The sequence below is a fragment of the Prionailurus bengalensis genome, chromosome E2 (assembly GCF_016509475.1).
Source record: "Prionailurus bengalensis isolate Pbe53 chromosome E2, Fcat_Pben_1.1_paternal_pri, whole genome shotgun sequence".
NCBI lineage: Eukaryota > Metazoa > Chordata > Mammalia > Carnivora > Felidae > Prionailurus > Prionailurus bengalensis.
Window position 1 is genome coordinate 12,618,865 of NC_057352.1, and position 23,031 is coordinate 12,641,895.

Sequence of the window (23,031 nt, forward strand, 5' to 3'; positions counted from 1 at the left end):
AGGACCACACAGTGAGATCAGAGAGAAAGAGCAAGCTGAGACCTGGGGCTCTGCGTTTAATTGGGTCCAGGGGTGGGGTGTCTGGGGTTTCACAAGAGTTCACTTAATTATTTGAAACATACAAGTGGGATTAGAGGATGGGAGAGAAGAGACAGGGTCACCCAGGGTCTCTGAAAGGGAAGTTCATGAATGTGGGTGGCCTAGTTCCTTATCTGGTTGTTTTGCTAGAAACTGCCATATAGCTGGCAATATGTTTACCCAAAATGAGTAAGCGGATGCCTCAAAATTTTTAAGCAGATGCCTCAGGAATCAATAGGCTAATGTCAGGCACTTACACTGCAGGGTTCAATATCAGCCAGGGTTCAATCAGAAAAGTTGTGTCATTATGATTTTAGAGATAAGTGTATTTTTAAAAAGGAATTAGATTTGGGGCACTTGGGTGGCTCAGTCGGTTAAGCGTCTGACTTCAGCTCAGGTCATGATCTCGCATTTCGTAAGTTCAAGCCCCACATCGGGCTCTGTGCTGACAGCTCAAGCCTGGAGCCTGCTTCGGATTCTGTGTCTCCCTCTCTCTCTGTCTCAAAAAGAAATAAACATTTTTTAAAAAAATAGGAATTAGACTTTACACAAATGTGGGAGGAGAAATCAGAGTTTAGGAATTCTGAGAAGCCCAGCTCATCCAGCTTCTGAAGCAGAATTGTTAATGGGGAACATCGTGTAAGATCAGTGAATCCTGTGAACATTAATTTTGCTACAATTCTTTTTTCTTTTTGTAAAATTCTTTGCCTGGTCACAAGCAATGGTGGATGGAATATTATGAGAGAGAATAAGGCATTTTGTGAGGTCCACAGATGGTGTTTCTGGCAGAAGCACTGGACCGGGAAAGGCAGTTCCATATCTAAAAGCAACTTTTCTCCAGTGAAAACAAAATGCTGTCCCTTCCATGATGGAAGTGGTCTTGTGTAATCAAATTCCTAGCAGGGGCCCGGGTAGGTCTCTTTGGAGAACAGCACCAAAAATTTCCCTTCTCATTCAGCTGATCACAGACACCTCCTCATGAAGCCACAGGCATGGGTTGAAAGATGGGACTCACAGTAGCAAGAATTGGAGCTATGGAAACCTGAGTCACTCGTTCATGCAGCTTACTTGTGACTTCTGTTTAGACCCAACCTCATATGGATCACTTCAACATCAGCACCAGTATAGCTGCTGGTATACTCAAATTTATGACTTCATCACATGGTAATTTTCTGGCTTATGGCCAGATAGTTTCAATTAGGGATTGAAAAACCCAGAAGTTGCTTTCTCAGGATTAATGCTATCAGCAGAGAATGGCTTAATTTTGTTCCCAAATCCTAAATATGTATGCTGTAAGTTCTGTGCAGTGACCCTACCTGTCAGACACTTCATACATCATCAGATATATATCAGGGGTCACAAAATTATTTCAGTCAAGAACCAGAGAGTAAATATTTTAGGCTTTGCAGACCACACAGATCTCTGTCACAACTACTCAACTCTGCCATCTTAGCATGAAAGCACTGTGGACAATATGTATAGAGTCGTCATGGCTATGTTTCAATAAAGTTTTATTTACAAAAAACAAGTGGCAGCCAGATTTGACCCATGGATTGTAGTTGGCCAATCCTTGGAACTAAACTATGAAGACTGGAAAGTTGGTGTAGCCCTGAGCTGGAGCTATAAAAGTGTATTGATGCCCCTACCAGATGAAACTCAACTTCTTTGAACGTTTACTAACATTCAAACAGGTATAGGAACAGGTATAGGGAAAAAAAAGAAAAAGAAAGCATGTTGGTGTAATGGCTGCATATCAGGTGCCAGCAGATGATTGACGTGCTCCAGCAATAAAACCTCATCTGACGCTACAAGTGATGTCAAGTCCTAATTAAATTTACAATAATCCCAGGTCATTCCCCCAAGATCCACCTGTCTTTTTTCACAGGTCAAATAAGTAAATTAGGGGCGCCTGGGTGGCTCAGTCAGTTGAGCATCCGACTTCAGCTCAGGTCATGATCTCACAGTTCGTGGGCTCAAGCCTTGCATCAGGCTCTGTGCTGACAGCCCGGAGCCTGGAGCCTGCTTTGGATTCTCTGTCTCCCTCTCTGTCCCTCCCTGACTCACACTGTCTCTGTCTCTCCCAAAAATAAACATTAAAAAAAAATTTTTTTAATGAGTAAACTAGAGGGATATGATAGAATAACAGGACTCCTATCTATGACTTTCAAGATACTGCTGTGGCACTAATCTCTAGAATCCCTTGAATAATATGGCATTTCTTTTGTTTTTCTATTTTGGTACATACAAGGCAGTTACAGTGTTTATTTGTCCTTTCTTACCAAAATAGCCTTTGTCTCATGGGTGAGGGAACCAATGTGAGAATTCTGCCAGTGGTTGGGTATTTCTATTGCAATTTGGCATTCTGGAACTTCGGAAATAACCATACAATGGGTTCCACCACATATGGACCTGAGCAAAAGTTAGGTTATTATTTGTTGTTTATAAGCCCCAACTACTAACTGGTGGGCACAATGCATTTGAGGTTCCAGGAATTAATGTCATGTCTACTGTCCAGTAATCCCTCCGTATTCTACTTATTTCCACTTATCTAATGCAAAACTTCCATAAATATGGCTGCAAGTCACTTTGAGGAAGTCTAGAACAATTTATGGTATATACTTTTGGCAGTATATCAGATGCTTTCCTCAAGGGAACCTGGCCTGTTCTTTAAGATGCTCTGGAAATGGGAATGGACTCACTCACCAAGACTGCCAATGCTCCCCTCACCAATGAACTTCTTAAATCTTTGGCAAAGGCAGTGTTCTTTAAACCCTCCCAGGGCACATAGAGGGTTACGTTGAGCGGGTCTTACATGACAAATTCACTTCAGCAGTCTGACATTCCCATGTCTTTGTATACCTTCTACAGCAGTTCTTAGCTGGGGACAATTTTGTCCCCCACCCTGGGGCATTTGGCAGTGTCCTGAGACATTTCTTATTGTTACAGCTGTTGGGGGGGGGGTGCAACTGGCATCTAGTGGATAGAGGCCAGAGATGCTGCTGCAGAGATGCTACAATGCACAGGACAGCCCCCAACACCAAAGAGCTATCCAGTCCAAAATGTCAGTTGTGTCAAGGTTGAGAACATATTTTACAACATACTTATAAAGTTCTAGCATTTTGACTTTAGTGTATATAGGATAACTTTAGGTTCAGGTTTTAGTCATTTTACTGAACAAACTGTTGAAGGCATTCACAGATGCTCAAACAGTCTGAAATTGATGTTCAGTGCACTCGTATCAACAAATCCACCCTACTCCAATATTATATTACTTCCACCTGATCCCATACCCTTAAGACCCACAACCATATAGATTTCTCAGGTTTCTATTGATACAAATTATATAAAAATATTTTGGCAAGGTATAGTGTCTCCTCATGGTTATACTTTATACCTGATGGCTCCCTCCACTCCCACTACTTTCCCCTTCCCTGCAAGGATTTAGTTATGATTAACAGGTCTAGAAAAATGAGAGGCAGTAGAGAAAAGTCTTAAGGATCTAGTCTCCTGCAAGGAACCCATCTTGGGGGAGATCATAACAGGTTCTTCAGGCAAGAAAAAACTACATCAGAAGAGAGAAAAAGGCTTCCTTCTAATGGCAAAGGAGGCTCACCTAAGTTTAGAGATCAAAGGCCTCCGTTTTGTTGGAATCTACCCATATTATTTCTTCCTCAATTTTTCAGGATTCTAGTCCTTCCCTTTGATGCTCTGTACCATAAGAGAATCTACAAGTTTGTGAATCGATGTATTCTCATTCAGCTGGTTACTGAATTTGACTTTGGGTCTCCTTTTTGTTAGGAAGGAAGGAAGGAAGGAAGGAAGGAAGGAAGGAAGGAAGGAAGGAAGGAAGGAAGGAAGGAAGGAAGGAAGGAAGGAAGAAAGAAAGAAAGAAAGAAAGAAAGAAAGAAAGAAAGAAAGAAAGAAGCCAACTCTTTACAACAAGCCCTCAAACTATTAATATGTAGCCAAGTTCAAATCTAAGATAGGAAAATCCTCCAGAGGCCATGAGTGTGGGCCCATGGTGTCAAGTGGGAGTTGAAACCGAATGGCCTACAAAAGCCAATGGAACTGGATACACAGCTAGAGGTTTAATCTTTATGTAGATGGGAGTCAAGGTCAGAGGAGCCAGGCACACTGGGAGAGAGTAGTGAACTACCCAGTATTACAAAGGAAATTCTCTTTCACTGACTGAAGAAACAGGTAGTCCCCACTGCTACCAGCATCTTTGGACCAACCCAAAAGAACAAGATCAACCAGAAGGCCAGATACAAGAATCAAAAGGAAACCATTCTGAAATCCTGACTGAACCAGGTTTAAGGTCTGTTCTACTTGTAGTCTTTCCAGTTATGGGAGACAAATGTCTTTGGTTTAACACAGGGATTAACAGGCATTTTCTGTATAGGGCCAGAAAGTTCAGTATTTTAGGTTTTATGGGCCAGTGTTTGTCACAACTACTAGTGTCACTGCAATGAGAAAAGTCACAGATGATATATAAATGGGCATTGCTATGTTCCAATAAAGCTTTCAATACCTTGCCAAACTTTGGTTTAACCCATTAAACTACAAATTACCTTGAAATGACAGGCTATCCTGGTATCCATTAAACAAAACAAAACATGCAAGGCCTAGGATTTCTCACATCTAATGCAATTTGAGGTAGCATGGACTTCATTCACATAGCATGTGAAGGTGTGGTCCAAGAAATCAACTTGGAAACCTTTCACATTATATACATTATATATACATATATGTGTATATATATGCATGTGTATATATATGTATATGTATGTATATATACATGTGTGTATATATATGTATATGTGTATATATGTGTGTGTGTGTGTGTATATATATATATATATATATATATATATATATATATATATATAAAATCTCCATTGCTGAGCAAAGCCCTTTAACCAAGTAAGCATTAAATATCAGTAAAATGACTAAGTAGAAATGATATTCAAACCTCACACAGCTTGCTTCCATCATGCTAGATGTTCCCCTATGCACATCTTTTCCTTAGGAAATCTTTGTTAAATTTTACCTCAAAACAGATGTACTTTCGTTCTCCATCTTCAAGATTTGCCCAGTTACTCTGTAAACAAGTTTTTCATCATCCCTTTTCTCCCACAGCTCAAGGTTCTCTGTTTCATGGTGTCTGGAAAGAGCCAGCTACCACCCTGATCAGAGCAAGCCAGTACTGTGGGATTCCGTTCACCCAGTAGGGAAGTCTGACAAGAAGTAGGGGATGTACAAATCTCCACTGTTGGAGTTACACTAGAATCTTCTAAGCCACATAGATTTATGCCTAAGCTTCAAATATATTAATTACAAATACAGTTACACTCACTGTATGTATCTGTATCTTTGAATGACTACAGAATTTTTTTTTCTTTTTACAACTGATTTCCAGGGTTCTATTCCTTAATTTTGGCCTTACATGCCACATGATATGAGTTTACCGTAAGAGATATGTTCTTAGAAATTTTTAAAATTATATTTTACATAGTTTACTCTGCTGCTGTAAAATAACAGTATTTTACTATAAAACTGATGCTCAATGAAAAATCTGAGTTAAATACTATAAAATCTCTGAGAATCTTCCTTGCCACTATTTACATAACGTAAATATCCCTTCACATGACTGGATGCATTATTAACATATTCATAGACACACACACATTTGATTAAGGTACTTGATGTCCCTAAACTGCCTTAAACTGTTACATTCTTGTCTTGGCTTTAAGCCTTAGCCATCATTTTAATGAATGTTATTGTATATCAAAACATATTTATATAAATCCCTACTGATGAACATTTATTTCCACTTTAAAAAAATTCAGTTATGGGGCGCCTGGGTGGCTCAGTCGGTTAAGCATCCGGCTTCAACTCAGGTCATGATCTCGCGGTTTTTGAGTTCGAGCCCCGCACTGGGCTCTGTGCTGTCAGTTCAGGGCCTCCAGCTTGCCTCGGATTCTGTGTCTCCCTCTTTCTCTGCCCCTCCCCTACTCTTGCTCTTTCAAAAAATGAATAAATGTTAAAGAAAAAAAAATTTAGTTAACAGCACTGATGTGCTACTGACCTTTTCTATTTGAAACTCCAAATCGTAAGTTCATATTCTACCTTCTCCAGATCAAAGGGATTCCACATTCTACATTTTGATAAATACTGACCAGTTTCAAAACAAAAAGCAATTATTCAATCCACTGCTAGGAAAAAGCGTGAAAGTCAGTCATGCCTCAATGGTCAATGTGTTTGAGGAAATTCTCAAATTCCAACAAATAATTTTTCTTTCCTTCTTTCTCAGGGTGGGGAGAGGACGCAGTAATGGGATAGAGAACTTGACAAAAGTAATCAACTTCAAATAGCCTCTCTACCTAAGAAGTTTTGATGAAAGTAATGCTAAAACCCTTAGAAGGCAATGACGTCAAAGTCTGGATGGAAATATGGAGAATAAGACACCAATGATCAATTCAACATTTACTAAGAGATGTGTGTCATTAGTGGAACTTTGACACTTAAACCCCTGCTTTGATATTCTTGAAAATAACAATCGACAGTGTTAAGGTCTTATTATTGTAAGATCAGCAATTTTTTGGTCTATGCTGTCACAAAAGGTAACTGTCTGGGATTCTATTGATTTTATGCAGACTAAGTTCAAGGTCCAATGATAAGACCCAACCTGATGAGAGGCTGGAGAAGACAGGAGCTCATCACAACAGGGCAACGTCAAACTACCAGGACAGACTGCAGTACTGAGTGGTCTCAGTTCAACTGTCTCCCTGAACTAATTTCATGAAGGCCGATTTTAGGTCACCTCTTCTGAATATAAATTTTTGTGAAATTCCGGAGGTGATCTCAACACAATTTTCAAATAAACCATTTTCCCCATTCATTAATTTAACAAACACTGAGCACCTCCAAAGTCCCCAGCATGTTAAGACTCTGCAGATCCAGAACAAGTCGCTGCATTTATGGAGCTTACATTCTAACGGGCATTCATTCTAGCATGTCCATCAGACTTCTGTACAAGGCCTGATAAAACTTGTACTTTCCAAAGCCTCTCCCCTGAATAGTATTTAATAATAAAGCTCAAAGTTCAAACTGTACTTCGCTATACAACCCACAAGCATTCTCTGCTGCGTGGCCTCCCGACTACTGGGATATGTCAAGCTGGGGCTGAACACTGACTTTAGTGAAACAAACAAGTTCTTCTGAACTTTATGATTGGAAGAATTCACGGGACACTGGGGTTTTCTTTTTAAAAAATCATTTTATGCAACTATTTTCCTGGGTAGATTCTCTGCTGTTCTTACCACTCCTATTGCTTTTATAAGATTTATCACCGGCGTGGATCCTGTGATGAATGGTAAGGTTGGATCGCCAGCTGAAGCTCTTGCCACAGGTCTCACACTTGTAAGGTTTCTCCCCTGTGTGAACCCTCTGATGAGACTGCAGCTGCGAAGAGCGACTGAAGACCTTGCCGCACACATCACATTTGTACGGTTTCTCTCCAGTGTGGACGCTCTGATGCAGCTGAAGACTCGAGGCCTGACTGAAGGGCTTCCCACACTCCCCACACTTGTAGGGTTTCTCTCCCGTGTGGACCCTCTGATGCATGTCCAGATTCAAGCTCCACTTGAAGCCCTTCCCACACGCCTCACACTTGTATGGCTTTTCTCCGGTGTGCACCTTTTGATGGGCTTGCAGGTGTGAACTGCGGCCAAAGCTCTTCCCGCACTCTGCACACTTGAAAGGTTTCTCGCCGCTGTGGACTCTCTGATGCGCCAGAAGATTTGAGGCCTGCCTGAATACCTTCCCACACTCCTCACAATTATATGGTTTCTCTCCTGTGTGGATTCTGCAGTGGATTTTGAGATCTGCTCTACGACTGAATCCCTTCCCACACTCTTCACATTTGTGTGGCTTCTCTCCGGTGTGGATCAGCTGGTGAATCTGAAGTCGGGAACTCTGATTGAAGCCCTGCCCGCATTCCTCACACTTGTAAGGTTTCTCCACGCTGTGGGCCTTCAGATGGATTTGAAGATATGAACTCTGACTGAAGCCCTTCCCACATACCTCACATTTGTAGGGTTTCTCCCCTGTGTGGACTACCAGATGAACTTGATAATGGGAGTTCCTCCTGAAGCTCTTCCCACACTCATTGCATTTGTATGGTTTTTCTCCTGTATGGACTCTCTGATGGGCTTGAAGATTTGAACTCAGAGTAAAGCCTTTACCACACACATTACATATGTAGGATTTCTCTCCAGTGTGGACTCCCTGATGGGCCTGAAGACTTGAAGGCCGACTAAAGCCTTTACCACATTCCTCACATTTGTAGGGCTTTTCGCCCGTGTGGACCCTCTGATGAATGTATAGATTTGAGCTACAAATGAAGCCCTTCCCACACTCCTCACATTTGTATGGTTTCTCTCCTGTATGGACTCTCTGATGGGATTGAAGATGTGAATTCCGACTGAAGCTTTTACCACACGCATCACATCTGAATGGTTTCTCCCCAGTGTGGACCCTCTGATGGTCCTGCAGATGAGAGGCCTGACTGAAGGCCCTCCCACACTCCTCACAACTATACGGTTTTTCTCCTGTGTGGACTTTGCAATGAACGGTAAGTGCTGATCTACGACCAAAGGCTTTCCCACAGTCCTCACATTTGAATGGCTTCTCTACAGTGTGGACATTCTGATGGGTTTGCAGAAGTGAGTTCTGACTGAATCCCTTGCCGCACTCACCACACGTATAGCCTTTCTGTCCCACGTGAACTCTCTGATGAATACGAAGAACTGAGCTGTAACGGAAGCCTTTCCCACACTCACTACATGTATGAGACTTCACCTTTGAGTGTAACTGTTTATGAAGATCAAAGGTGGAGAGGTCACTGAAGGTTTTTTCACATTCATTACATCGGTAAGGTTTCTGTCCTGTGTGAATCACACTATCCTGGTTCAATGCTGAAACCTTCATGCCGTCTTTCTCATAATCATCGTGGCAATAAGATTTGTCACTTCTGTGTATTCCATGATTAAGGGGATGTGAAATCCAACCGATCGCGTCAACATCTTGTTTACACCGACACAGATGATTTTTCATGGAAATTTGCTGATATCTGTTCTGGTAACTCTGTGACTCGGTCAAAGACGTTTTCCTCCAAGAGTCCTGGACTCTCAGAATTGGAAACTCTGAGTTTTCAGTACCACTGGGACCAGCCACTTTACAATTTAGCATATAGTTCTCATCTTCAGAAATCTGAATAGACAGTCCCGCTCCAAGCTGGCAGGGGGAATCACCCTGCTTGTGAAACTGAGAACTATTTCTCATGGAGTTCTGCCATCTGGTTAGGTCACTTGCGATGTGTTGCCAGATTTGCCAGCAGGAAAGCTCTTCACGTGGTCCTCTGTCTTGAAGAGTCCTCAGCTCACTTTGACTGTTCCCTCCTATAGGGTCAGAATTCAGACATGAGGACAAGTGAAAGCACTGTTCAGGGTCAAGATTTCACACTTAGGACACAGTACAAGACTTTACTGAACCTCAGGATGGTCCGGCTTATCTTTTTCACCACGTATGAAATACTCTGGCTTATATACTGATAGAAACCAAGAGGTAGTCCATTAAACTCCCAACAGCTTAGCATCAATGAAACCTACTTGAAACAAAATTACTGCCATCTGACATACCATTTAAATGACGTCAGAAATGACATGTCTTTCCCACCACAATGCATGATCAGTAAGGACAAGCGTGTTGCAGTGTTGACAGCTTTTGACAGTGCGTAGCAGTTAGCAGGCACTCAAGAAGCGCATGCATAGATGAATCCCAGTTTGAGGTCTGAGATGATGATGATGATGATGATGATGATGATTAGAATTAGAATTATAAATCCCAGTTTAAGTGTGAACAGGACAGAGGAGCCAAAGAACTTTTACAAGTATTTGAAGTAAGAAAAGAAGGGGCACCTGGGTGGCTCAGTTGGGTGAGTGTCCGACTTCGGCTCAGATCATGATCTCATGGTTTTTGAGTTCGAGCCCCACATCAGGCTCTTTGCTGACAGCACAGAGCCTGGAGTCTGCTTTGGATTCTGGGTCTCCCTCTCTATGCCCCTCCCCTGCTCACACTCTTGTCTCTGTTTCTCTCTTTCAAAAACAAATAAACATTAAAACAAAAAAAAATTGAAATAAGGGGTGCCTGGGTGGCTTAGTCGGTTAAGCAACTGACTTTGGCTCGGGTCATGATTCCATGTTTGTGGGTTCGAGCCCCACCTCAGGCTCTCTGCAGACAGCGTGGAGCCCAGACCCTGCTTTGGATTCTGTGTCTCCCAATCTCTCCGGCCCCCCCGCTTGTGCTCTTTCTCTCTTTCAAAGATAAACATTTAAAAAAATTTTTGAGGGGCGCCTGGGTGGCTCAGTTGGTTAAGTGTCCAACTTCGGCCCAGGTCATGATCTCACGGTTTGTGGGTTCGAGCCCCACATCAGGCTCTGTGCTGACAGCTCAGAGCCTGGAGGCTGCTTCAGATTCTGTGTCTCCCTCTCTCTCTGCTCCTCCCCTGCTTATGCTCTGTCTTTCTCTCAAAAATAAATTAATGTTTAAATAAATAAGTAAATAAAAATTGAAAAAAAATAAAAACAAAACATTTTTTGAAATAAGAAAAGGACAGGTAAAAACAGATTACTAAGAAAGTGAAAGGCGGCACCAGAGGCAGCAGTACACCAAGGGGGTACTGAGGAGAAAATCAAAGGTGCTAAAGAAAGAAAAGCATGAAGACTTATGCACTAGATCCTTCTGAGACTTTTGTATTATCTAAAATTTTTTTTAATGTTTTTATTTTTTGAGAGAGAGAGAGAGAGAGAGGGAGAGTGCACGCGCATGAGCAGGGGAGGAGCAGAGAGAGGGGGAGACATAGAATCCGAAGCAGGCTCCAGGCTCCAAGCTGTCAGCACAGAGCCCAACGCAGGGCTCAAACTCACCAGGCGTGAGATCATGGATGACCTGAGCCGAAGTCGGACACCTAACTCACTGAGCCACCCAGGCGCCCCTGTACTATCTCTCTAAATATACCCTAATCACCCTCCCCATACTACCCTGCCAAGTAAGAATCAAATTTAGAGGCCAGGGACGAATGCCGACTCTTTGAAGACAGTGTGGAAAAATTCTGGATATAGATCCATTGGTCTTCAACAAGAATAATTTTCAGGGGCGCCTGGGTGGCGCAGTCGGTGAAGCGTCCGACTTCAGCCAGGTCACGATCTCGCGGTCTGTGAGTTCGAGCCCCGCGTCGGGCTCTGGGCTGACGGCTCAGAGCTGGAGCCTGTTTCCGATTCTGTGTCTCCCTCTCTCTCTGCCCCTCGCCCGTTCATGCTCTGTCTCTCTCTGTCCCAAAAATAAATAAACGTTGGAAAAAAAAAAAAAAAAGAATAATTTTCAAAGTGAAGAACGGTTTCTTAGTGAGCTGGGAAATCAATTCCATAGCTTACAATATTTAGAAGAAACAGATCAGAAACGATTAGAGAATCATCGCAAGCCATAAAGGTGTCATTATACGAAACGCCTTCAAAAGTCATACATTTAAATACATACACAAACACAACGTCTGAGGTAACAACGTTAAGATCCACTTCTTATTATACCTGTGGATTTTGGAAGCAGCAAATGGGATGCAGTTGGGCAAATCTTTTAAGGGAAAGGCTAACTCACAAGCTTGCTATTTTCTGAGACCTTTCATTCTCTGATACAAGAGACACGGAAACTGAATATTTTCCCTTCTATGGAGGAGCTGCCTAACTGGACAGAAGAATCCACAATTAAAAAAACAATTCCTCCCCAAATGAATATGCTCTGCTACTAATGGAAAGTCACAGGGAAAGAATGTTATTCAGTTTGGTTATAATGACAGCGCTGCAGGTTCTGTATAGGTTTCTGTACAAGTTGGTGCGGGTCAATTTGTACAGAAAGGCACACACACACATGCACACGCACGTATACCAGGGACACCAGAAACATCGGAATTAGGTCAGGAATTCATTTAAAGACAAAAACTGGTTTGCAATATCCCCTATTCACGTGGATCTGTTCACCACCTATCAGCTATCTCCACTGAAGGCAGGTTTCCCTCTAAGGGAACTCACTCATTTATTCAACAAATATTTACAGATCCCCTGCCATGTACCAGGACTGTTCTAAGCACTAAAGATAGTGAACAAGAAACAGAAAAATCCCCCCACTTTAAAAAATTACACTCCAGTGAGGAGAGAAAGGTAATAAGCAATGAACAAAAATATATGTGAGGTGAGGACCAGGGCTCAGACACAGAATAAAGCAGGGCACAGAGAGGAGAAAGGGGAAGGCATCTTCAACAGGGCGGTCAGAGCCCAACATGATATTAAAACTGAGTGACCCAAAAGAAGGAGAGAAGGGGCCTGAAGGATCGGAGGTGGAAAAGTATTCCAGGCAGAGAGAAGAACGAGTGAAGGGCTCTGAGACAGAAGCTTCCTTTGCGGTTCTGGGGAACGGCAGAGAGGACGCTGTAGGCAGAAAAGATGGGGCAAGAGGGAGGACGGATGTATTCGGAAAGTGGGGGATGAACGGCAGGCCACAGAGGACGTTCCGGAGGCTGTTGTCAGTGGTTCTCATTCTACGTGAATGAAGCCGTAAAAGAATTCTGAACAGAAGACTAGCCTGACCTGGCCTGAAGTTACAAAGGATCACTCTGGCTGCTACTCGAAGAACAGACTGTAGGAGGAGTCACACAATCCAGGAAAGAGGTGTGGCAACTTGGACACGGGCAACAGCACAGGGGTGGCGAGAAACAAGGATGGTCAGGAAACTGAGAACTCACACGTGCTTGGTTCTTACCCACATTTCTCTCCATCTGGGCTGCGGTCTTCATCGACCAAAGCTTCTCTTCTCTTTCTATACGCCATTTATCTTGTTTCAAGGATTGGTGTCCTGAGAACACGCAAAGTCACGAGTTAGAACGAACACACGAGAGGGGCGCCTGGGTGGCTCAGTCAGTTAAACGGCCAACTTCGGCTCAGGTCATGATCTCACAGTTCATGAGTTCAGGCCCCGCATCGGGCTCAGCGCTGACAGCCTGGAGCCTGCTTCAGATTCTGTGTGTGTCTCTCTCTGCCCTCCCCCCACTCTTGCTCTGTCTCTCTCTCTCTCAAAAATAAATAAACGTTAAAAAAAAATTAAAAACAAAGAACGAACACACGAGGGCTAAAATTTACTGGAAACTTTTTGAGTTCCAACTGCAGATTCGAGGTATCGAAAGTTGTGTTTTTCCAACCTGTTTTAAATCATGACCCAAATGCTAAATACATAGCATTTATTTCATGACCCAAATACATACCTAAAGATATGTACTGTTGAAACAACGTTTGAATGCTCTATTTCTGACCAATGTCCGTGTTCCCTAAATCCCTCCCACTGGCCCTCACACACTCCTGCACTCAGCCAGTTTTTGCTGCAGTGCGTCCTCAGAAGCTGATATCCTCTACCTTACTTATTTCATTCAAAGTTGCTCACAGACCTCAATAAACCAGTTTTACAATGCATTAATGGGATAGGAGTGAAATCTGAAATCGAATAGGCAAAGCGTAGCAGTATACATAGTCCATTTATAGTTCTTTACCAAACCCAAATAAAAAAGACCTGAAAGGTCCCGTTCACAAAGACCAGAGACATCCTGTGTCCCGTAGGAAATGGAAAAGTTCAATCCCCAAACTCAGAGAACCATCTCAAGAGCCCCCAAAGGTCACAAAGATACTCCAGAGGGGGGCTGTCCTCACCCACGGAGACCAGGTTCCTGAAGTTTTCTAACATCACATCCTGGTACAGCTTCCTCTGGGCAGAGTCCAGCAGTCCCAGCTCCTCCTCCGTGAAGGCCACTGCCACATCCCTGAACGTCACTGCCTCCTACGACAAACACACACAACCTCCATCTTACACCCGATGTCCACTGCGAGAGGTGGGAAGGATCGGGGGGAAGTTGCTCTGGCCCCTGAGCAATGTGTAGGTTTCCCAGCGCCGCTCCTACCCCACCAGTGCCACACGCGGATTTCCCGCAGCCTCGTCACAAGTGCTGCTATGAGGGGCACCTGGGCGGCTCAGTCGGTTACGCATTCGACTTGATTTCAGCTCACTCACGGTGTTTTGGGTTCGAGCCCTGCATCAGGCTCTGCACGGACAATGTGGAACCTTCTTAGGATTCTCCCTCTCTCTCTGCCCCTAGCCCACTCATGCTCTCTCAAAATAAATACAGAACCTTAAAAAAAAAAAAAAAAAAAGTGTTGCCATGGAAAGGAAAGCTTGTCTATTCACCCAGCCCTCTCAGTGAACACTATAAAAAGCAAACTCCCTAGAATTTGAATCGCTGTATCCTATACTAAAAAGGTTTTACTTTTTAACTAACGTTGCCAATTACCCCAGGAATGTTTAACAGTTTAGCCGCAGCACTGTTTGATGGCACCTGCCGTCCCACTGAGGTGGGATCAGGTGAGAAGTAGCATTCTGTGTGGAAATAATCCAAAGGGCATGCCAGGTCCCTGAATGAAACACTCTCTCCTCCTGTACCTGTCTTCACTTGAACACCACAACTCTGCCTCCAGATCCCTGGTTTTCTTGTGTGAACTTAAGCAGGTACCTTTTTCCCAACCCCTTTTCTTTATATTTAAAATGAAGATAGGGATGCCTGGGTGGCTCAGTCAGTTAAGCGTCCTACTCTTGATTTTGATTTTGGCTCAGGTTATGATCTCGTGGTTTGTGAGTTCGAGCCCCACATCGGGCTCTGTGCTGACCGTTCAGAGCCTGGAGCCTGCTTGGGACTCTGTGTCTCCCTCACTCTCTGCCCCTCTCCCGCTAGCTCCCACTCACTCTCTCAAAAATAAATAAATGTTAAAAAAATTTTTTTTAACAAATTTAAAAGACAAATAAAAACTAAAGAGAGAAGACCTTATGTCCAGCCTTGCAGGACTAAAAGGACATTTTTAACAGCAAAAAAGGCAAGCCCTACTCACCTTGAACAAGCTCATTTTCCCTTTCCTTCTGGAGAAACAGAATCCTAGGAAGACAGACTGAGAAAGGAGAAAGAAGTCAGTGGCAATCAGTCAGGTACGTCACTAACCTAGGGGACGGCTCACTGTGAATCAGCAAGGGCACTCCTTCCTCGGCACGGCGCGGGTGAACAAGCCTTCACAGGCAGAATGAGACATGTATACCAGTTACCCGCCCTCTATCCCTTCCATAGTAGTTCAAGGAACACCTGTCCAACCACAAAAACGGCTCCACCACAGTGCCCCTGTAGCTTCTGCTACAGGGAATCCCCGTAGGAATTCTTATCCCGGGTATGATATAAATTGAGACCGCACCAGTAAGAGCTGGCTCTGGAGTCAGTGTGCATGGGCTGAAATCCCAGCTAGGCTATTCAGTAGCAGTGGCATCTTGGGCAGATCATTAACATCTCTCTGCCTCGATTTTGTCATGTGCAAGTGGGGGAGAATAACGCTACCAACGAAGAGGTGGAAAGCTCCCAGAGCCCTGCCAGTTCCTTATTTCTTTGCAAATGCAGGGACACATTCTGCAGAATAAGACTCTATAGTTTAGATTCTCTCTACCGAGAGAATATTGTTAAAATACACAGAGATCAAAGGTTGTCACTGTCGGGTGAGAGTCTTATTAACTGCTCCACATCTCCGGTTGTCTTCCTAATAATCTGAAACCTCAATGACAATATTTAGAGAGACATGGCCAACTTTTTATAAAAGTTACAAAAATAAGTGAAGTTTCTTTCTTTTTTTCTTAATGTTTATTATTTATTTTTGAAAGAGAGAGAGAGAGTCTGGGCAGAGAGAGAGGGAGACACAGAATCCAAAACAGCCTCCGGGCTCCGAGCTGTGAGGACACAGCCTGAAGCAGGGCTGGATCTCACGGATCGTGAGATCGTGACCTGAGCCGAAGTCAGATGCTTAACCCACTGAACCACCCAGGCACCCCAAGTGAAGTTTCTTTTTAAGCAGGAAGTGCACTTTTGACAAGTATGCATGGAGATAAAGAAAACTAATAAAACCCAAGCTTCTACAACAAAAAATAGGTTGACAGTCCTGACCTAATTTAAATAAAAAAGACAAACATCTCAGTTGTAACCATACTGTTACAAATAAAGGAATGTATAAGAAATAAATAGGTAGGAAGAAAAAGTTCCCCCTCTGGCAGAAGGCAAGGTAAAAAAAGTAGAATGAAAGAAAGATAGTTAGAAAATCATCAATGGATGCCAAAAAATGGTGAAAGTTTGGGAATAAATAAATAAAGTAACTGCAAAAGGGAAAACAGGAACCTGGCAGACACCTTACCCAAGAAAACAAATTTGACACCAGCAGTTGGGTCAAACCAACAACAAACTGACAGGTGCCTCCCGTGATGCACCAAGAAGGTGGCCTTACCACTGACTTCTGTAACATCCCTGTTGCTAACGTACAGCCTGAATCAAATCATAAACAAATATCAGATAAACCAAAAAAGAGGGACATTCTACAAAATAATTTGCCAATATTCTTCAAGAATACCATCATCTAAATTACATAAATGAAGTCTGAGGAATTATTCCATCTTTTTGTTTTAGGTAACCTTTAAAAAATTTTTTCAAACGTTTAATGTTTAATGTTTATTTTAATGTTTAATGGGGCAGGGGGGAAGCAGAGACACAGGCAAAGAGAAAATCCGAAGCAGGCTCCAGGCTCCAAGCTGTCAGCACAGAGCCCGACGTGGGGTTTGAACTCATGGACTGTGACATCATGACCTGACTCGAAGTCAGACGCTTACCCAACTAGCCATCCAGGTGCCCCAAGGTTTTTAAAAATTTTTTTTTTAATGTTTATTTTTGAGAGAGAGACAGCATGTGAGCAGGGGAGGAGAAGAGAGAGAGGGAGACACAGAATCTGAAGCAAGCTACAGGCTCTGAGCTGTCAGTACAGAGCCTGACATGGGGCATGAACCCACAAACCAAGAGATCATGACCTGAGCCGAAGTCCGACACTCAACTGACCGAGCCACCCAAGGCACCCCAAGTTTTAAGTAATCTTTATATCCAACAAGGGGCTCAAACTCCTAACTCCAAAATCTGGAGTTGCATGTTCTACAGAATGAGCAAGCCAGGCACCCCAGAATCATTCTAGAATAAAGACTAATAAAACAAAAACTAAGTTCAACGCATATCACAGGACTGAACCCTGAACTAGAAAAAGGAAACTGCTCTCAAAGACTTTCTTGGAAAAACTGAAAAAAACTGAAATTTGTACTGTGGATTAGATAACAGTACATTATCATAATTAATTCCATATTTTTTTTTTAAATTTTTTTTTTCAACGTTTATTTATTTTTGGGACAGAGAGATACAGAGCATGAACGGGTGAGGGGCAGAGAGAGAGGGAGACACAGAATCGGAAACAGGTTCCAGGCTCTGAGCCATCAGCCCAGAGCCCGACGCGGGGCTCGAACTCACGGACCGCGAGATCGTGACCTGGCTGAAGTCGGACGTTTAACCGACTGCGCCACCCAGGCGCCCCAATTAATTCCATATTGATCAGTCTATAGCTCACTCTCAAATGGTTCAGCAAAAAACATAATATACAAGTATGATAAAGCTGTGAAAGAGAAAAAAAAAAAGGGGGAGGCCTTGAAAGCTAACAGCAGCAAACAGCTAGAGCTTGGTGTTTGCCACCGATCAGTGAGAATCTGACAGGGCCACTCAGTCATCATGATGAACAGGAAGAGGACAAGACACAGGACGCCTGGGTGGCTCAGTCAGTTAAGCGTCCAACTTTGGCTCAGGTCATGATCTCACGGTCCAGGAGTTCAAACCCTGCGTTAGGCTCTGTGCTGACAGCTCGGAGCCTGGAGCCTGCTTCAGATCCTTTGATTCCTCTGCCCCTCCCCTGCTCGTGCTCTCTCTCTCACTCTCAAAAATAAATAAACCTTTTAAAAACAAATTTTTTTAAAAAGGATGAGACACTTTGTAACACAGACACAAAGACATTCTTTGTTGTAGCCCACCCCCAGCTAACATGAGTGACTAGTTTATTAATAGTGACAACTGCAGTCTCATTTTATTTCTCCCATCTACTAGACAAAAATTATTACAACATTCAGTCATCAAATTGCTTCTGCTTCCTGACAGCAGGAAACTCTCACTGCTTAAAACTCCCCAACTCAGTTAACACAAGGCAAAAACCCTGTAAGCAGCCCCACTTAATAGCCTCTTACCAAGACACCCTGGGTGTGTGGGCTTCCTTGCTTCCACAAGCTGAAACCAACCTAGTGCTTTGATTACAGAGACGTCCCTGGTGGTTTGGGGCTGACACTCACTGACAGAGCAAATAGGCAAAATATAAGTTAGTAACTGATGAATCCGATGAAGATATGAGACTTCGTTATGCTATTTTTGCAACTTTTCTAGAAGTTTGAAGGTACATAAAAAGAAAAAGTGAGGGGTGCCTGGGTGGCGTAGTTGGTTAAGTGTCCAACTCTTGATTTCAGCTCAGGTCGTGATCTTGCGGTCCCTGAGTTCAAGTCCCACATCGGGCTCTGTCTGCACTGGCAGTGTGAAGCCTGCTTGGGATTCGCTCTCTCTCTCTCTCTCTCTCTCTCTCTCTCAAAAATAAATAAACATTTAAAAAATATATTTTAAAAAAAAGATGAAAGAAAATAGGAAATAGTCATAGCTATAAGAACAGTAATGGGGCTCCTGGGTGACTCAGTCGGTTAAGCGTCTGACTTCGGCTCAGGTCATGATCTCACAGTTCGTGAGTTTGAGCCCTGCGTCGGGCTCTGTGCTGATGGTGCAGAACCTGCTTGGGATTTTCTCTCTCTCTCTCTCTGTGTCTCCCTCTCTCTCTGCCCCTCCCCCACTCACGCTCTGTCTCTCAAAAACAAACATTACAAAAAAAAAAAAAAGAATAGTAATAATAGCAGTAGTTCTGATAAAGGTGACTATAGCAAAAATATCTTATGTTAACAGTAACTACCAGCTGATCTTCAAACTTCCGGAAGAATTTCTCTATTACAAAAGATGGCAACAAATTCACTCCCCAATTACACACATCCTCCAATTCCCTCCAGTTTGACTCTACACTTGCCAGCTGCCTTCTGCTCAAGTCAATACACTGCAAGCAGACATGACAGCTGACAAGAATGAGTCGGGGGGTGGGGGGAGAAACCACTGGACTGAGCGGGGCTATGGTGTACCCAGCTCAGTTTTATCTGTGACCTCCAGCAAGGTCCATTTTCCAGGTCTCAGCTTCCAGACAAGAGCCTTTTCCTGAGCTTCTGGAATTTTCACGTGCACAGGAATCTCCCCAGAATCTTGCTGGAATGCAGATTCCTGGGCCCCATGGGCAGAAAGTTTAAATAAAAGGTCTCGGAAGGGGCTCAAGGATGAGCATTTCTACCCAAGTGATGCCAAGGCCACTGCTCTGTGGGCCACAGTTTCAGGAGCACTGCAGTATCCCACCGGGACCAAAGAAAGCAACCTCCACTAAACACAAATATACATAGAGCAACCAGACAGGCTAAAATGTTGTTGTTGTTACTGTTACATTCCAAGGTTATGGGTAGTTAACATTTGTATTTATATGCATTTCTGTATTTTCCATAATGATTAGGTTACTTCTATGATATAAGTATTATTTAGGGGCGACTGGATGGCTCAGTTGGTTAAGTGTTTGACTTTGGCTCAGGTCATGATCTCACAGCTCGTGAGTTCGAGCTCCACAACAGGCTCTGTGCTGACGGTGCAGAGCTTGCTTGGGAATTTCTCTCTCTCTCTCTCTCTCTCTCTCTCTCTGCCCCTCCCCCACTTGTGCTTGCTCTCTCTCTCAGATACGTGAACTTTTAAAAATTAAAAAATATGTATATTATTTAAAACAAATGACACAGGCCAAAAATCTACTTTAGAGATTTCGGACACCGAGGTGCCTCAGTAGGTTAAGCATCAGATTCTTGGGTTTCAGCTCAGGTCATGATCTCATGGTTTGTGGGATCAAGCCCTAAGCAGGGCTCGGTGCTGATAGCAGGGAGCCTGCTTGGGATTCTCTCTCCCTCTCCCCCTCCCCCACCTGCACACACGCACTCTCAAAATAAATACACTTAAAAAACGGTTTAAAAAAATATAAGAAATTCTTAGAATACCTTAAACCTTGCTCTCAAGGTCCCTGCAGTCAAGTCCCAAAATGTTTTCACAATGATTCTAGCCAGTCCCTTATGCTCAAGGAGAATATATCAAAGAGATTCATGAACTCAGGTGATGGCTTCAGAATGTCCCGCTCCGCCTCCTACTACCTGGATGCCCATGGACAAATGGGCTATGTTCTCCACCTCAGTCTCTCCTCATCTTTAAAGTAGGAAAAACATGGGGGCACGTAGGTCCGTGAAGCATTTGACTTTGGTTCAGGTCATGATGCCCAAGGTTCGTGGGTTCCAGCCCCATGTCGGGCTCTGTGCTGACAGCTCAGAGCCTGGAGCCTGCTTCGGATTCTGTGTTTCCCTCTCTCTCTGCCCCTCTTCCTGCTCCTGCTCTGTCTCTCTCAAAAGTAAATTAAAAATATTAAAAAAAATTTTTTTTTTAAGTAGGAAAAACAGCAGTACTTCAATGAGCCATTGTGTGAGGGGGGAATGTGTTCATCTGGGTAAAGCTTTTAGAACGGAACTCTGCAATGAAGGCTCAGTTGTAATCATCACCGATGCCCAAGAGCGTGTCCCACACTTTCTCCAGTTTACGTGACTATCTTGGTAGAAGAATGGCAAGTCCTACTCACGTGGGGCTCTGTTGCCTCCTCCCTGCAGTGCTTGTTGAGAAGTCAGGGCTGGGGAAGGAAAGGAGGTTGTGAAATACCAGTATTCTTTCCATTCCCAATAAATCACATTCCCCGGTATCAACTAGAAGCAACCCTCTCCTTCCAAAAAAAGGTCAGGAGTCCAGGACAATTCAGCATCCTGGGCTCGCAGATCTGAGAAACAGGCGCTTCTCGGATAATTACAGTAGTATTAATAACCACAACACTCCCGCCAGGTAGTTTTAAATCTTTTGCTTGTACTATCTTGGTTTTCTCCCCACGGCACTGTATTAGGAGGAAGGTATTACTTTTACTCCCCTTTTACAAAACAGCAAACCAAGGCATAGAGGGATTAAGTAACTCACCCAATGCGATACCGCATGAAGAGGGGTAGGTCGTAGGCGGGGAGCCAGGACACAGGTGCAGAGAGCCCGGGACACCCTCTAACCCGGAGAAGCACAACCAGAACCCGCCCCATCCCGGGCACTTCCCCAACGCGAAGAAGCTCCGCCCAGGAGAACGCAAATCACCCCCCCCCCCCCCCCGGCCATCTAACCTCCGTTTTTAGCCGCTGCTCCTCTTTCTCTCCCAATGAAAGGCTGGTGGCTGCTGGCCCCGGGTGCGTTCCGGGGAAGTTTGAACGGGTCGTGAACAGCGGACCTGAAACCCTACAATCAGAGAAAAGATGGCTGCTACGGCGTCCTCCTGGGGCGGAAGTGCCTGCGGTCACCGGAGCTCCTGGACTACACTTCCCAGAATTCACCCGCACCACCGTGTTGAATGGAAGTACCTGCGACTACTCGGAGTTCCTGGACTACACTTCCCAGAATGCCGCAGGGAAAAACGTTTACAGCCGGGGCTTACAGTCGCTGCGGAGTGCGAGACTATACGGAGGTCTGGACCGCAGGGGCCAACCTGCGTCGCGCTGCGGCTACGGTGACAACAAGGCTCTCCAGACTACCCTTTGCCTAAGGTCGTAGCGGAAAACAGACAAAGCCACGCCCCTGATACGGAAGTGCTCGACTATTCTATTTCACTTCCAGGGATCCCTGAAAGGGTCTCCTGCAGTTGCCTTGCCATTTTAGCACGTCATCTCAGCACTTAGAAGAGTGTAGATTCTGTTCACGAAAAGCCGAGAAGCTAAGTAGCACTTTCGATATGCTCAAGGGACTAAAGCACGTAAATCCTTTTTTTTTTTTTTTTACCACAGATGCTTCCTAGTAAATCCCAAAGAGCTCCACCATAGGAATAGGAGCAAAAGGAAACTGGGCCTTCATTGGCAAACGTTAAATCAGCTCAGTCCTTGAAACTGCATGAAAGTGAATTGTTGGCATCTTCGGACCCTTGCAGAAGCGAGTGGAAATCCTTTTGTACGGGAAGATATCGGTCATCATCCTAAGCCTCAAATTATTCCTATCATTATAAAATTTGTCATATCAGTATTAGGCCAAGTGAACTTTAAGGGGGAAAAACATTACTTGGCATAGGGCCACTTTTCGTAATGATAAAAGTTTCAAGGTACCAGAAAGTAATAACTTCAGTTTGTATTTTATAAAGCGAAAATTGAACGATGACAGAGAAAGATTCAAACTCAGTTGGAACTGGAGATTTTTTTTTTAATTTTTTTTCAACATTTATTTATTTTTGGGACAGAGAGAGACAGAGCATGAACGGGGGAGGGGCAGAGAGAGAGGGAGACACAGAATCGGAAACAGGCTCCAGGCTCTAAGCCATCAGCCCAGAGCCCGACGCGGGGCTCTAACTCACGGGCCGTGAGATCCTGACCTGGCTGAAGTCGGACGCTTAACCGACTGCGCCACCCAGGCGCGCCAGGAACTGGAGATTTTAACAGATACACACATAGGGGGAAAATGTTGAGCCTTAAATGCATGTATTAAAATAGAGGAGAAGCTGAAAATCCCTCCGGAAAAAGACTAATCTCAGAAATTTAATTAACGAATAACAAAACCAAAGAAAGCAGATAGAAGGAAATAAGACCAGATTAGTGAACTACCAACAAAATTAAGTGGATCCCGCCTTCCACAGAAGGTCAAAAGATCACCCCGTGGGGAAAGCAATGAAATTGATAAAAGTATGGTGAGAATGG

At 43.8% G+C, this 23,031-nt stretch overlaps 1 protein-coding gene and 1 non-coding gene across 4 annotated transcripts; one reads left to right on the plus strand and one right to left on the minus strand.

Moving 5' to 3' along the window:
• Positions 1-6,863: 6,863 nt before the first annotated feature.
• On the minus strand, positions 6,864-21,633 carry ZNF226 (zinc finger protein 226). 3 transcript variants are annotated; one of them, XM_043598677.1, is made up of 5 exons: positions 21,481-21,633; positions 20,907-20,954; positions 13,890-14,016; positions 12,952-13,044; positions 6,864-9,539 (listed from the first exon to the last, which is right to left on the minus strand). In XM_043598677.1, exons 3-5 carry the CDS (start codon positions 13,921-13,923, stop codon positions 7,354-7,356), a joined length of 2,313 nt encoding a protein of 770 aa, XP_043454612.1. In that variant the 5' UTR covers positions 13,924-14,016; positions 20,907-20,954; positions 21,481-21,633; the 3' UTR covers positions 6,864-7,353. The 3 variants fall into 3 exon arrangements, with proteins under 3 accessions (XP_043454612.1, XP_043454614.1, XP_043454611.1); XM_043598679.1 differs by lacking the exon at positions 13,890-14,016; XM_043598676.1 differs by lacking the exons at positions 20,907-20,954; positions 21,481-21,633 and adding an exon at positions 15,117-15,886.
• Positions 10,286-10,369, plus strand: TRNAQ-UUG. Its single transcript has one exon. It is a non-coding gene; the product is annotated as a tRNA-Gln (tRNA).
• Positions 21,634-23,031: the final 1,398 nt, after the last annotated feature.